Source organism: Elephas maximus, chromosome 8 (assembly GCF_024166365.1).
Source record: "Elephas maximus indicus isolate mEleMax1 chromosome 8, mEleMax1 primary haplotype, whole genome shotgun sequence".
In the NCBI taxonomy this organism is placed as follows: domain Eukaryota; kingdom Metazoa; phylum Chordata; class Mammalia; order Proboscidea; family Elephantidae; genus Elephas; species Elephas maximus.
The window spans coordinates 97834008-97850000 of record NC_064826.1 but is presented as its reverse complement, the minus strand read 5'-3'; the positions used below and the strand labels follow the sequence as shown (position 1 = coordinate 97850000).

General features: G+C 43.3%; 1 protein-coding gene across 3 annotated transcripts in view; it reads right to left on the bottom strand.

Annotated features, from left to right (window-relative positions):
• The window catches only part of EEPD1 (endonuclease/exonuclease/phosphatase family domain containing 1), a 172274-nt gene that overhangs the window by 63480 nt on the left and 92801 nt on the right, over positions 1 to 15993 (bottom strand). For all 3 annotated transcript variants that reach the window (XR_007518394.1, XM_049893229.1, XM_049893231.1), the window contains exon 3: positions 11754 to 11805. Coding sequence is in view for 2 of the 3 variants with exons in the window: in XM_049893229.1 (XP_049749186.1) it covers positions 11754 to 11805 (52 nt within the window). In the remaining variant the exon portion in view is untranslated. The remainder of the gene's footprint in view (positions 1 to 11753; positions 11806 to 15993) is intronic.

Genomic DNA, 15993 nt, shown 5'->3' with positions numbered 1-15993 from the left:
GATTTTTCCAGTTTAATTTCTGTTACTTTATTGATGCTGCATTTGCTCTTGAATTGAAGTTTAACATAAGTACAACTCCCAAGATCTCTATAGACATCGTTTAAATATAACTCTTAAGAATACAATATCCATTTCATTGTACCCTCTAGCATTCGATCATATAAGTACTGCATTATAATTTAATTAATTGGTCCACTATTACTGAAACCATATTTGAAGTCTGACACGACCAAGTAAAGACATTTGAAACATTAAGGAAAGTTTCTATTCTATGAGATGTGATAAGAAATTTGTGCAAGTAACCTCATATTTACCTAAATAAATGTTCATTGGTTTTAAAAATAACAATAAAAAAAAGCAAAAAAACAAAAAACACATCAACGGCAACCACATCCCCAGCTAAACTTATTAGTATTTTCATTAGTTAATCTGTAAATTCATAGATTAATCTGAGGAGTTGGCATTTGGTAAGCATTTATTTCTCATTTTGTTTTTCTTTTTAATCTTTTTTATGTTGTTTATAATACTTTGCTGTTTAAACATTTCTAAATGTTATGCAATCAAAATAAAGTATATTTGTTTGGAAAAATAATAAACTCGCTTTAAAAACCCGAGAGGTGAGGAACTTGTGCCTGCTGGTCTCTTTCCCTCCATCCTCAAGAGCACCCTTAGCTGCCCCTTCACTCTCCTGCTGTAGTAGGAGCACACCAACCAGAAGGGGACAGGGATAAAGTGAAGAAAAGGAGACTCCCAACCCCCAGCTTTTGCCAGACTGAACAGAGGAACTGATGAGAAATGAATTTATGTGTACCACAGAGGGAGATAAACAACCTCTGAAGGTTCAGCGAGGGCTAGACTCCCTCAGTCAGGGTGATGTGTCCTCTCCTCCAGAGAATCTCAGTACAGGAGCCCCTGGGGTAGTCCTCCAAAGGACCAGCATGGTCTCTGAGTATTGAAAACAGACTGAAGCCACATCTAGAAAACCAGCAGGAGGCCCTGCTTCTATGTGAGGCCATGTCCCCACCAGAAGATACTTGGTTGAAGGGGTCCTCAGTGGTTATTAACTATTTAGGAAGTTGAGAGTTGCTTACCAAAAGGTCAGCAGTTCGAATCTACCAGGTGCTCCTTGGAAACTCCATGGGGCAGTGCTACTCTGTTCTATAGGGTTGCTATGAGTCGGAATCAGCTTGATGGCAATGGGTTTGGTTTTTTTTGGTTTAGAATTAGGGGTTCAATTTCATCCATACCAAAAAAGGATTTCTCAGAGATTCTGGAACCCATAGTGGGTTCCTTCTTTTCAAGGGGAACTTGAAGAAAGGGCCGAAGGTGACTGTGGGTAGGGTCTATGTCCATCAGACTCAGTATTGCTATCCGCGAGGCCTTCCAGTGGCTCGTAATTTCCTGCCAAAGCTACCCACCCAGTAAAAACCCAGTGCCGTCGAGTCGATTCCGACTCAAAGCGACCCTATAGGACAGGGTAGAACTGCCCCCACAGAGTTTCCAACGAGCGCCTGGCAGATTCGAACTGTCCTTACCGGAGGCCTTGAAAAGTCTCCCCGTGTTAGAGTCTCAGATGAGAGCCTGATCTGCTGCTGGATCCTTTTCTGCCTATTTAAATGGCCAGTGAAACACCCTGAGGCAGTTCTTTACCTTCTCTCGTCTTCATTCTCCATACTGATGAAGAACTCTCTCAATGGACTCAAGGGGGCTAATTCTGATCTGCCCAGGGCAGCTAGTCTCTTGGTGGGGGCTGTTATAAAGGTTGTCTGTCTGTACATTTCTGTGTCTGTCTGTCTGACTTCTCTAACACACAACCTAACTCTAACTCTAAATACCCTCCCTGACACCAACTACAAATGCAATACTTCTTCCTCTGACCCTGGTTACTAGAGCTAGGTCAGATCTCTCAAGTTAAAGGCACAGTCCCTACTTAGAAGTCAGCCGTAAGTTAAGGGGTTCCCAGGCCCCCTCGCTTCTGACCTGCTGGCTACAAATTTGGGGGTTCCCACTACCTTCCACCCTGGGCTTGAAAATTCTGTGAAACAACTCACAGAACTCAGGAAAACTCTCTACTTATGAGTATAGTTTACTATAGCAAAAAGAATATAAATGAAGAGATGCAAAGGGTGAGGTCTAGAATGGTTCCCAATGCTGAGCTTCCATGTCCCAAAAAGGTATGTGTCACCTTCCCAAGCACTGATGTCTTTCACCAACCAGGAAGCTCACTGAGCTTCTGTGTCCAGAGTTTTTATTAGGATTTCATTACATAGGCATGACTGACTGAATCATTGCCCATGGGGTTGAACTCAACCTCCAGCCCCCATCCCCTCTTCTGAGGTCGGGCTAATATCGCATGGTGGTCTCTTTGGTCTGACCAGCCCCCATTCAAGAGTCACCTCATTAGCATTAACCTTCAGGTATGTTCTGGAGCCCCCATGGATAACAAAGGTTCCAATCATTGGGGAAATTCCATGATTTTAGAGGTTATCTCTCAGATACCAAGAACAAAAAGTTCATTGTAAACCCCACAGTATTATTATAACCCCATGTTACAGATCAAGAAATTGAGGCTTATCAGTAACTTGCCTAAGAGGTCAGCCAACAGTGAATGGTAGAGCTAGAGTTAACCCCAGTCTGTGTGCTCTTGGAGCCTGGGCTCTAGATGGATAGAGCATGAACTCAGTGAGCTTCTGATTGGCAGCAGAGCTGTGGTCTGGGAAGGCCCCAGTAGGCAATGGCCACGAGTAGGTGGTTTATGCCTCCCAGCTCGGCTCACACAAGCAGCTTTCCAAGCAGACTTTGGTCTTGGGTTAGGTCAGCTGGGTGCCCCACCCTCTGGTCATACCAGGGAAAGGGTGACCTCCAGCTGGAGTCAGTGGCCAAACTATTGTTTGCAATTTTGCAGGAAGCTGTTTGAAAGGGTCATTGAAAAGTGATCTTTCTAAATCAATCTGTGCTAATATTTTACTTCCTTTCATGCAATGCCATGTTTAAAGGCATTTGATGGGCCCGTTTAAAAAGCCTGGGAAACAAGTCTGTGTGATTTAAGTTCAGAAGGACAAAAGATTTCCACTGTTCAAGCAAAGTGAACAGAGCATTGCATGACATACATCCTTCTCAGAGCAAGTCATTCCTCTTCTTGTTCCTAATGGATGTCTGACAGAAAGCACATCTAAATCTAAAACACTTCTTCACAGAAATGTCTTATGTCCTGGTATTGATTCATATTAGATCACTTGCTCACAGCTCTAACAATTTTTTACAAGAAGTTGGTGTAGAAACAGAATGTTGATTGTATGGTCTATAGCTTATTTTTGAAATAAATGACAGACCATGTTACTAGTCTGGGGACTAGCTTTATGTAGTATTAGGGGAGAAGAAAAATTCAGAGACCTGACCTTCCCAGGTGTCCCTTAGCCTCCTCCCCAATTTACTGCACCGGTACTAAGACAAACAGAGCTTAAAGAGGTGAAAACTAGGAACACGCATCTCACAGGGTCACTGCACACGCGCTCACCATTCATCTCCTCCCAGAAAGCACGTCTTGATAGTGAATAGGGCAGATGACAGTGTTCTGCTATGATTCATAAGGTTTTCATTGATTAATTTTCAGAAGTAGATTGCTAGGCCTTTCTTTTCTAGTCTGTCTTAGTCTGTATGTAAGCTCTGCTGAAACCTGTCTACCGTGGGTGACCTTGCTGGTATTTGCTTATTTAGACATGTCATCAGAAAAAAACAATCAATAGAAAAGGATATTATGTTTGACAGACAGTCAGCAAAAAAGAAGGAAACCCTCAATAAGATGGATTGACACAACAGCTGCAACAATGGCTCAGACACACCGAGGACCAAGAAGACGGTACAGGGCTGGGCGACATTTTGCTGTGTTGTACATAAGGTCGCCATGAGTTGGAGCCAAAGCTCAAAACAAACCCACTGCTATCTAGTAGATTTCAACTCACAGCGACCCTATAAGGAGAGTAAAACTGCCCCATACTGACTTTTAGGTTAGCAGCCAAATGCTTAACCACTTCAGCACCAGGGTTTCTGAGTTGGAGCGAACTCAACGGCCACTAACAACAGGTCCAAGATGCATGAAGGCCAGCCCCCAAACTCTGTAAGGGCCGCTGAGGTAAGGGAGCAGAGAAAATACTCAAAAACAGAGTACAAAGGGCAGATTTGCCCCTCTCCACAGTGACCAAGGATCAACACCAAAAAACGAAACCCAAGAGTTTTAATGTGGGAAGGAACCACAGAGAGCAGTTTTACAGATGAGGAGAGAAGGCCCAGCGAGGGAGGCTCTGCCAGGTCCCACAGCTGAACAGAGGCAAAGCTGGGAGTACAACTTGTCCTCCTGCAATTGAAGCCTCCCAGGGCGGCTTTGTTCTATGGGAACCAGGGAAACCTCAGGACTTCTAAAAATCAAAAGGCTCTCTACCTAAAACTAGGTAAATAACGATTCAGGCAGATGGCTGGTAATTTTAAGCTAAAATACTAAGATCATAATAACGATGCCTAATGTTAACAGGAAAAGCCTTATTAGTAGCAAGAAGTCCTATTTTCTAGCCCAAACCAAATCAAACCTGTTACCGTCGAGTTGATTTTGACTCACGGTGACCCTATAACAGAATAGAACTATCCCATAGGGTTTCCAAAGTTGTAATCTTATGGAAGCAGACTGCCACATCTTTCTTCCATGGAGCAGCTGGTATATTCGAACTGCCGACCTTTCAGTTAGCAGCTGAAAACTTAAACACTGGACCATAAGGGCTTCTTTCCTATTTCCTAGAAGACCCTAAAACAGTGCTGCTTCCTTTTTTAGCCTTTTATATTGTTTTACATAATTTGAATATTCTACTTTTCAGGTTTAACTCACACATGCCTGTGAGGGGAATGACCCCTTCAGAGTAGCTTCCATTTTACCAGAGGGACACATGTACATGTCCCGACTGTTGGGACTGAAGGTCTAGAAGTGACCAGTGCCATCGCGGAGGGATCTCAGGAGATCAGTAATTACAAAGCACAGAGATGGCACCATTTGAAGTCCAGTTGCAAAGCATTCAAATAGTTTTGAGGTTTGTAGGATGTGTGTCTAACTGAGGCTTTCCTTGTTCGCTCCACGTATTAAACTAAAAAAGACTGTTCTTAATGCGGAGCTCTTGTGGTACAGTGGTGAAGAGCTACAGCTATTAATCATAAGGCTGGCAGTTTGAATCCACCAGCTGCTCTCTGGAAACCCTAGGGGGCAGTTCTACTACTCTGTCTTACATGGTTGCTATGAGTCGGAATTGACTCAACAGCAACGGGTTTTTGTTTTTTTATTCTTAATAAAGGATGATGGTGAAGTGTATGATGGTCCAGTGGTTGAGAGCTACCATTGCTAATCAAAAGGTCATCAATTTGAATCTACCAGCCGCTCCTTAGAAATCCTATGGAGCTGTGGTGGTGCAATGGTTATGCGTTTGGCTGCTAACCAAAAGGTCAGCAGCTTCAATCTACCAACTGCCCCATAGAAACCATATGGGGCAGTTCTACTCTATCCTGTAGGATTGCTATGAGTTGGAATTGACTCAATGGCAATGGGTTTGGGTTTTTTTTTTTTGAGTTCTTAATAAAAGGAAAAAGCAGGTAAACTAAAGGTAAGATCTGAGGTCCTAGAAACTGAATGATAGTGCTAACATTTTCTGTTCTTTTCAGAAAGCTTAACTGATTAGAAAGCAAAAGGCTGACATAACACACAGGTTCTTTCTGAAGACAGACTCACCAGTAACGGTGATGGAGATGGTAAATGATACTTTATAGGGTCTTGTTAAAATGCAGACTCTTTGATTCAGGGAGTCTTGGGAGGGCCTGAGAGTCTGCATTTCTAATAAGTGTCTGATGCTGCTGACCTGTGAACCACACTCTGAGTAGCAAAACCCTTACGAGTTTACAAAGACATTTTCTCAGCAATTCTCCAACTTGTCCAGGTGGAAGAGAATCTATAAGTCATGAGGCTCTTTGGAGAACTTATTTTGTTCCAACATATAAACTGGACCTACTACAAAAAACAGTGGGTCACTCAAAATGCATCTGGTTACCAAGTTCAGGATGACTGGTTGCTTCTGGATTTTTCTGGAAATGTTCATTACTTATCTGGCACACAGAATGCTCAACGAGTGCCTGAGGCAATGAATGAATGAATGAATGAACAAAAGAAGGAAGGGGGAAACGGAGATAACTTGGCTCCCAGCTGGCCCCTGTGCATAAACCATCTTGTAAAGCTTTCTACTGGTTATGTATGGAGATGGGGCAACAGTACAAAACCATCATCAGACTTAGAGACAGAGGGATCGAGAAAGAGAAGGAGAGGGAGGAGGAAGAGGAGGGGAAAAATAACATGTGCAGCAGCTAACTTCTGGGGGCAACTGAGCACCAGGCACAGTGCTAAGTCCTTTACATGAGTTGTCTACTTCATCTTCTCAAAACCTCTGTGACTTGGGGATTATGATGACTCTCATTTTACAGATTGGGAAACGGAAGCACCGAGAGGGTACTAAGTAACCAAAGATAATCCAGTTGGCCCTTTTAGCTTAGTAATGTAGTCACTTCTAAGGTTCACCCTTCAGCCAAAGATTAGACAGGCCCATAGAACAAAATGAGACTAAAGGGGCACTCCAGCCCAGAGGCAAGGACTAGAAGACAGGAGGGGACCGGAAAGCTGGTAATAGGGAACCCAAGGTTGAGAACGGAGAGTGCTGACATGTTGTGGGGTTGGTAACCAACGTCATAAAACAATATGTGTACTAACTGTTTAATGAGAAGCCAGTTTGCTCTGTAAACCTTCATCTAAAGTATGATAATAAAAAAAATAAAAAAATTGACAAAGATATGCAGCTGATATTTGACAAAGGCCCAAAGTCAATTAAATGGGGAAAGGACAGTCTCTTTAACAAATGGTGCTGGCATAACTGGATATCCATCTGCAAAAAAACGAAACAAGACCCATACCTCACACCATGCACAGAAACTAACTCAAAATGGATCAAAGACCTAAACGTAAAATCTAAAACGATAAAGATGAGGGAAGAAAAAATAGGGACAATGCTAGGAGCCCTAATACATGGCATAAACAGTATACAAAACATTACTAACAATACAGAAGAGAAACTAGATAAATGGGAGTTCCTAAAAATCAAATATGCATGCTCACCCAAAGACTTCACCAAAAGAGTAAAAATATTACCTACAGACTGGGAAAAAGTTTTTAGCTATGACATTTCTGATCAGCATCTGATCTCTAAAATCTACATGATATTGCAAAAACTCAACTATAAAAAGACAAATAACCCAATTAAAAAATGGGCAAAGGATATGAACAGGCACTTCGCTAAAGAAGACATTCAGGTAGCTAACAGATACACGAGGAAATGCTCATGATCATCAGCCATTAGAGAAATACAAATGAAAACTACAATGAGATTCCATCTCACTCCAATAAGGCTGGTATTAATCCAAAAAAACACAAAATAATAAATGTTGGAGTGGTTGTGGAGAGACTCGAACACTTATACACTGCTGGTGGGAATGTCAAATGGTACAACTACTTTGAAGTCAATTTGGTGCTCCCTTAAAAAACTAGAACCAGAACTACCGTATGATCCAGCAATCCCACCCCTTGGAATATATCCTAGAGAAATAAGAGCCTTTAGACGAACAGATATATGCACACCCATGTTCATTGCAGCACTGTCTAAAATAGAAAAAAAGATGGAAGCAACCAAGGCGCCCATCAATGGATGAATGGATAATGATATAGGCACACAATGGAATACTACACATCAATAAAGAACAATGACGAACCCGTAAAAAATTTCATAACATGGAGGAATCTGAAAGGCATTATGCTGAGTGAAATTAGTTGCAAAAGGACAAATATTATGTGAGACCACTATTATAAGAACTCGAAAATAGTTTAAACAGAGAAGAAAATATTCTTTGATGGTTATGAGAGTGGGGAGGGAGGAAGAGGGGTTCTCACTAATTAGATAGTAGATAAGAGCTATTTTAGGTGAAGGGAAAGACAACACACAATACAGGAGAGGTCAGCACAGCTGGACTAAACCAAAAACAAAGAAGTTTCCTGAATAAACTGAATGCTTTGAAGGCCAGCGTAGCAGGGGCGGGGGTTTGGGGACCATGGTTTCAGGGAACATCTAAGTCAACTGGCATAATAAAATCTATTAAGAAAACATTCTGCATCCCACTTCGAAGAGTGGTATCTGGGGTCTTAAACGCTAGCAAGTGGCCATCTAAGATGCATCAATTGGTCTCAACCCACCTGGAGCAAAGGAGAATGAAGAACACCAAAGACATAAGGTAATTATGAGTCCATGAGACAGAAAGGACCACATAAACCAGAGACTACATCAGCCTGAGACCAGAAGAACTAGATGGTGCCCGGCTACAACCGATGACTGCCCTGACAGGGATCACAACAGAGAACCCCTGAGGGAGCAGGAGAGCAGTGGGATACAGACCTCAGATTCTCGTAAAAACACCAGACTTAATGGTCTGACTGAGACTAGAAGGACCCTGGAGGTCATGGTCCCCGGACTTTCTGTTGTCCCAAGACAGGAACCATTCCCAAAGCCAACTCTTCAGACAGGGTTTGGACTGGACTATGGGATAGAAAATGATGCTGTTAAGGAGTGAGCTTCTTGGATCAAAAAGACACATGAGACCTGTCTGGAGAGGAGGTGAGGGGGCAGAGGGGGTCAGAAACTGGCTGAATGGACCCGAAAATAGAGAGTGGAGGAAAGGAGTGTGCTCTCATTAGTGGGAGAGCGACTAGGAGTATATAAAAAAAAAACAAAACAGTGCTATAGCAAGGTGTATATAAATTTTTGTATGAGAGACTGACTTGATTTGTAAACTTTCACTTAAAGCACAGTAAAAATAAATTAAAAAAAAAAAAACTGACAAAGATAATTCAGTTGGGAGGGAGGGAGGCAGATTTGGGATCCAGGCTGAGTCTCCACAATGCTCTGCACAGCAGCCTCAACATCCAGCCCTAGGGCAGCACAACCATGTTCACTGCCAGTCACAGCAAAGCCCTGACCCCATTTTGCCGGCGGTCTGTGCCCCCTGAGTGGCTTGGCTATGTGGCCTCCCCAAACTGGGCATTATAACATTACCACCGTGGAGAACCCTAATCAATGATTTCAGGGTCTGTGTTTTCGCTGCATCGATCCACCTGAGAGAGGCTCCACATTTGCCAGCTTTGTGTGATAGTTTTTACGGAAGAGTAAAACAAATCAATTCATTTAACAAATACTGAGAAGAGAATTTTGGGGGGTAACTTTTTAAAAGTTTCAAGAACATACAGAGAACTCTCATACCTGTCTTTGCAGACTGGACCCACTGTTTACATCTTACCCCGTCTGCTTTCTCATTCACGTGCGTTCTTTCTCCATCCGGCCTTTTTTTTTTTTTTTTTTTAATTTTCTTTGTCATGATGGGCTCTGTCGGTAAGATATACAGACACCCACTATTTTCTTTTTTTTCTGAATCATCTGACAAGTTATATACATCATGCTCCTTTATGCTTAAATACATCAATGTATAATTCCTACGAACGAGGCCATTCTCTTACACAATCAGAAGATGGTTCTCAACTTCAGTGAAGTAACACTGGTACAATATTTTATCTAATTTACTGTCCATATCCAATGCTGCAGTTGGCCCAGTAATGTACTTTACAGACAGACCTAGTATTTTTTAAAGGCTGGATGTATATTAAGAATTAATATAAATAATTAAGAATTAATAGCAGAGTGCTTTGGCATTTACAAAGTCTTTTCGTTAAATTAACTCATCTGATTCTCACGTCGTCTGAGGTCAGGCAGGCGGCGTTATCCTTGTTTTATCCATGATGGAAATCAGGCTTGAAGGGACGTCAAATACAGAGCCAGAGCTCAGACCCTCCCCCACATCACTGCTTTGTCCCTGTTTTTAAGACTTGATACGTTTTAGCGTCAACCAGCAGACTGAGCCCTAATCCAAGCATTTTAAATTCTAAAAATAATGTAGTTTGGATACTTATCTCTCTAACCACTTTCTTTTATGTTAATGCTATGGATTCTAAGTAATTGCTATAGCTACATATTCAGGAAAAGTCCTAAGCTACCTGTTATAGATTGAATTGTGTCCCCCTAAAATAGGTGCTGGAATCCTAACCACTATACTTAATATGGAAACTCTGGTGGCACAGTGGTTAAGTGCTAAGGCTGCTAACCAAAAGGTCAGCAGTTTGAATCTACCAGCTGCTCCTTGGAAACTCTATGGGGCACTTCTATTCTGTCCTATAGAGTCACTATGAACTGGAATCTACTCCATGGTTGTGGTTTATACCTAATATTTGTAATCCCATTTGAGAATAGGGTTTTCTTTGTTATATTTATAAGGCCATATCAGTGTAAGGTGTGTCTTAAATGTAATCACTTTCAAGATATAAAAAGAGCAGATCAGGCACAGGAGCAAGCAAGCACAAATAGGGGCAAGACAGATTCCAGGTAGAGATCACCAAGAAACTGAAGAATGCCAGGGCTAGATAAGCTGCGACAAGGATCTTGCCCCAGAGTCAACAGAGAAAGCCTTCGCCTAGAGCTGGTGCCCTGAATTCAGATTCTAGCCTCTTAAACTGTGAGAAAATAAATTTCTGTTTGTTAAAGCCACTCGCTTGCTGTATTTCTGTCACAGCAGTGCTAAGAAACTAAGATATACACCAGGGGAGCAATTTGGTGTGAGTTGGGAGGCTCACGGGGATGGGGACAGAGAGGGAACAGCGAGGGCAGGAGGCCTGGGCTTGGCCTCAGCACCTGGCCAGGCTGCTTCATCTTCATCATGGAGCCCACCCTACGTCACCCACAGAATCCACAAGAAAGGATTTCCAGTTGTAAGCCTGATTGAACACAAAAAGCCTAGACACATGGCATACCTCTTCCCAAACCACTGTAAAAAATTAGTTGGGGCATGGAGAGGGAGTTTCCCAACCCTCAGAAATAGCCTAAAAAGGGACTCAAACTCAGTAACTTGCTTGTCAAACAGAACAGTGTTGGTTTGGGAAATGAACTATTGGGGTTCAAAGGTTGACTCCACCACTGAGTTCATTTTCTTTGGCAGGTTACCTAACCTTGCTGGGCCTCCATCCCTTCATCCATAAACCAGATGATAACACACACCAAGTAGAGATGGGAAGGAAGTGGGGGCCCACATGTGAAGGGGCTAACACATAGAAGGTGTCCAGCTCCTGGTATTATGGCCCCACAGCAGGGCAAGCCTCTGCTTTCCCCACAACCCTGAAGAGCCAAAGAAAGTTCAGTTTGTAAGTGTTAATGGGACATGAACAATGCAGTAAGTTTGGATTACAATTTTGTAAGATTAACTGTTAAACCAGTCATCAAGTTGACTCATGTACACTCCATCCATGTGTGTGAGAACAGATCCATGCTTTGTAGGGCTTTCCATGGTTGATTTTTTGGAAGTAGATCACCAGGCCTTTCTTCCAAGGTACCTCTGGGTGAACTTGAACCTCTAACCTTTTGGTTAGCAGGTGAGCATATTAACTGTTTGCACCATCCAGAGACTCCCACTGGCTACTAGGAATACAATATAACAGAACAACTTTTATGTGGCACTGAGGAGCCCTCAACCTCTTCAGGGACTTGGGCTCCAAGTTTGTAAATATGGAGTAGGAAGAGAAAAACACTTACCTTTTCCAAGGCCTCTCTGTCAAGTAGTTCTTGCACAGCTAGAAGCTTGATGCTGTAAGAAAAAATGAAAACCACGCTTGAAAACAAATCATTTCATGTCACCAAGCGTCGCAGGAGTCACAGGAACAAAGGTCTGAAATTTCACCCTGCATCACACCTCACCTCCCATCTTAAGGTGACCTTGTATTTGAATTGAAATTACCATTTCAGGACTGTTCGAAAGATTTCTAAACTCTAGGATAGATTAATAGCTGCTTTACATAAGGAATTCAGATGAACTCTGAGGAAATTAAAGAAGAAACCAGTAAGCCAAGTTCAGTATTAACCTCTACTTGATGTCCCACTGATGACCATGAGTAAAGAGCTAAAACCACTGCTTACCAGTGGACCCGCCTATGCTCTGCTGGTATGTTTACCAAACACTTATCAAGCCCTACTGTGTGCAGTGGAGCCCTGGAGGCACAGTGGTTAAGTGTTCAGCCGCTAACCAAAAGGTTTCCAGCCGTTCCCTGGGAACTCTATGGGGCAGTTCTACTCAGCCGTTCCCTGGGAACTCTATGGGGCAGTTCTACTCTATCCTACATGGTCGCTATCAGTCAGAATCAACTCAATGGCAATGGGTTTAGTTTTTTTTTTTTTTTTTGGTTTACTGTGTGTAGGTGGCTGAGGACACAAGATGGCTATGAAATGATTCCTGCTCTCAGTGAGCTCACAGACTCTCAGAGGGCACCGTCAGACTAGATATACAGTGTGCAAAGTGGACATGTTGAGACAGAGAGAGAAGCCCAGCCCGGACAAGGTCACAAGAGACTTTCTGGAGGAGGGATCAGTTTTGCCATGCCAGGGGAGGGAGCTGGGGTAAAAGGGACCCACAGAGGGACAGCAGGGGACAGAGAAGGCACAAGATGTGCAGACCCCTGGTTTCCAGCTTAGGGGCCTGAGCCCAGACTACAGTCAGCAGCCAAGAGGAGAGAATTCGGAAGTGGTGCAGGCTTCACGCCCCTTTGCCATCGAGTCAATTCTGATTCACGGCGACCCCATGTGTTAGAGAGCAGAACTGCTCCACGGGGCTTTCTTGGTTGCAATCTTTACAGAGGCAGATCACCAGGCCTTTCTTCCATGGAGCCACTGGGGAGGTTCAAATCGCCAACCTTTAGGTGAGCAGTCAAGTACAAACCGTTGGTGCCACCCAGGGACCTGCAGGTTTCAGAGGGGACGTAGTTTTCATCTCTCGACCTGTAGCTGCTGGGGTGCTCGTGGGCACTGTGACGCTGTGAGGGGGTCCTGGGCTGGGCTCACTAGCACAATGGTTGATGCATAAGAATCAAGGAAATTGTTTAGGGGGTGGGTGTCTGTTGCTGATGCCATGATGCTTCTTCTCTATCCCATCCCCCACTTCCAGCTAACCTGCTGTGGTCCCTGTTCACTGTGCCCTGCTCCCGCTGAGCTGGCCAGGCTCTCCAGGGCAGACATGAGTGCCACCTGCCCCACGGGCCTCCCTCAGAAGGGGTAATGCCCACGATCAGGTTCACCAACATTTTCAGAATTCTTCTCAATCTCTCTGTACAAGTAAGCAAGCGCTGTCCAACCAAATGAAATGGTTTGTTTAAAAGCAGCTCTGGGAAGTGCAATAAAAGTTGTAAAGGCTTACAAGAAAGTAGCACTAGCGACAACAGTTTAGCCAGGATTGGAGCTAATGGACAGGACTTTGGGTGTTCACTTTGCCCTAACCACACTAGCTTTCATTCCATGTCTTGAGCACATTTGCTTTTGATGTCCCTTTAGCTTAGAAGGGTCTTCCCCAAGATCTTTACAACACTGACTCTGTCTCTTCACATCTTCCAGTCTGGTTGCAAATGCTACCTCCTCTAAGCATCATTACCTGAACACCTGAGCCAAAGCCAAAGCCAGTCTCCACATTTTATCTTGTTCAGGGAACTTAGCCAAAAACCTAACCAAACCCGTTGCCATAGAGTCAATTCTGACTCATAGGAACTCTATAGGACAGAGTAGAATTAGCCCATAGAGTTTCCAAGGAACGCCTGGTGGATTCAAACTGCCTACCTTTTGGTTAGCAGCCATAGCGATTAACCACAAGATTGCTGAATGTATCCTCCCTTAGTGAAAGATGCTATGTGCATTTATAAAAAACCTATTGCCATTAATGAAATGAGCCTGGTGGCAGGTCAAAGCTATTGCCACTCTTGAGCACATTCTGATTCCCAACATATAAATCTAGATTCCAGGTTATTAACATAGAGGGCAATTTCTATGCCAAGGGAGGAGATTCCAGTTGTGGCTCAAGTTTCAGAAGCTTAAATTGCCTCTAAAATAACCACTGGAAAATATTTACACTGGAGGGACTTCTAGTTCCTCTCTGTGGTCATGGAGTCCAACTCAGTATCAGATATCATCAGGGTAGAGGAAAGGTTTAAACACTGTCAAGAGGGTCACCTCTCGTTTTCTCTATTCACAAAGACGCTACATTCAAACTGCTATAGAACATGACTTGAAAGCCAATAGTTTCACACTCTGAATGAAGATGGAAATTAAAACAACTTCAGTTGACTCTTATTTCGGTCAAAACCTTAAGAAAGCTATTCCCTGCTTTCATTGCTTGACTTTCCTCTAGGTCGGGTATTGTAAATATTTGGCATACAGATGGCTACTCTCCAACCCCCTCTACTTCTTTCCATGGAACTTTTCCCCACTGAACTCAGACACACCTTCAGAATCCTTCTTAACACTCCAGTAAGCCACAAACAATCTACTGAAATTGGCATGTGAGATGAAACCCATTTAGCATCTGTTCTAAAACCAATACCAAGGGGTATCAGTGTATCAAGGGAGGAGAAGAAAAACAGATACTTTTACACTACTAAAACCTAGCGACACGGGATGGGATGGCTTTAGGGACAAGGAGAGAGAAGATGGGTAGAAGATGATAGGACGCTCAAATCTATACAGTTGGAATTTCAATGCAACACGCGTTGTTAATAAGAAGCTACTGCCACATCTGTTTACGACCTTGGATTTCTTTCAAAGGCTATGTTTTTTTCGCCTTATAGCTATAGTCTTTAAGAGTACTCTGAGATCTTTCCTGTTATATAACTATTTTCACGTTATTTCTTACCAAACTGAAAACCCTCCAAGCTTGGGTATTTATTCCAGTATTTAAGGTCTCAGATTCCTCCAGCACATCAGATACTCCTTAGGAGGAATTCTCATACACATTGAAGGAGCAACAAGGGCATTTACCAAATTCTCCATTTGACACCATTCAACGTCTCAATAAAAACCTCTTGAACCACCACCTGTCAGTCAGTTTGTCATACCATGGTGGTGTGCATTGCATGTTGCTGTGATGCTGGAAGCTAGACTACCACTATTTCAAATACCAGCAGGGTAACTCATGGTGGACTGGTTTCAGCAGAGCTTCCAGACTAAGGTTAGGAAAAAGGGCCTGGTGGTGTATTTCTGAGAATTAGCCAATGAAAACCTTATGGACCACAACAGAACACTGTCTGACACGTTTGCTTTGGACACATCATCAGGAAGGATCAATCGCTGAAGGAGGACATCATGTTTGATGAAGTAGAGGGCCGGTAATAGCGAGGGAGACCCTCAGTGAGATGGACTGGCATAATAGCAGCAACGGTGGGTTGAAAACACGCTGGCAATTGTGGGGATGATGCAGGATTGGGCAACATTTCATTCTGTTGTATATAAGTCTGCCATGAGCAAGAGTTGACAGCATCTGTCTGTCTGTCTGTCTGTCTGTCTGTCTATCTCTCTCTCTCTGTCAGGCAATCATTCAACCAATCATCTCCTTGATGTCCTGGAAAATTCTGATCACTAATTCTCAATTTCACCCCTCCCTCTTTTTGCTTTTCTCCCTCCCTCTCTTCCTTTTGCTAATTTCAAAAACATATATTGAATACCTCCTATATTTTAGAAACTGTGTCAGACATCAAAGGGACAAAGATGAGCATGACATTGTCCCTGCCCTCAAAGGGCTCACAAGAGCTAGGATGCTATGTGGGTACATACCCAGGGAGGGGTGTTTTCCTGAGCCTCTCCTGGGTCTAATGTGGGCCAGCAGAGCTGGGTTAATCAGGCCTGTCGGGCGGCCTGATGCTCTGACAGCAGGCTCTGAAAACAGCAGAGCCCCCATCCAATAGAAGCTGCAATGAGAATGAGCTATGATTTCTTTTTCTGCGCTCCACTTTTAGAAGAGAGG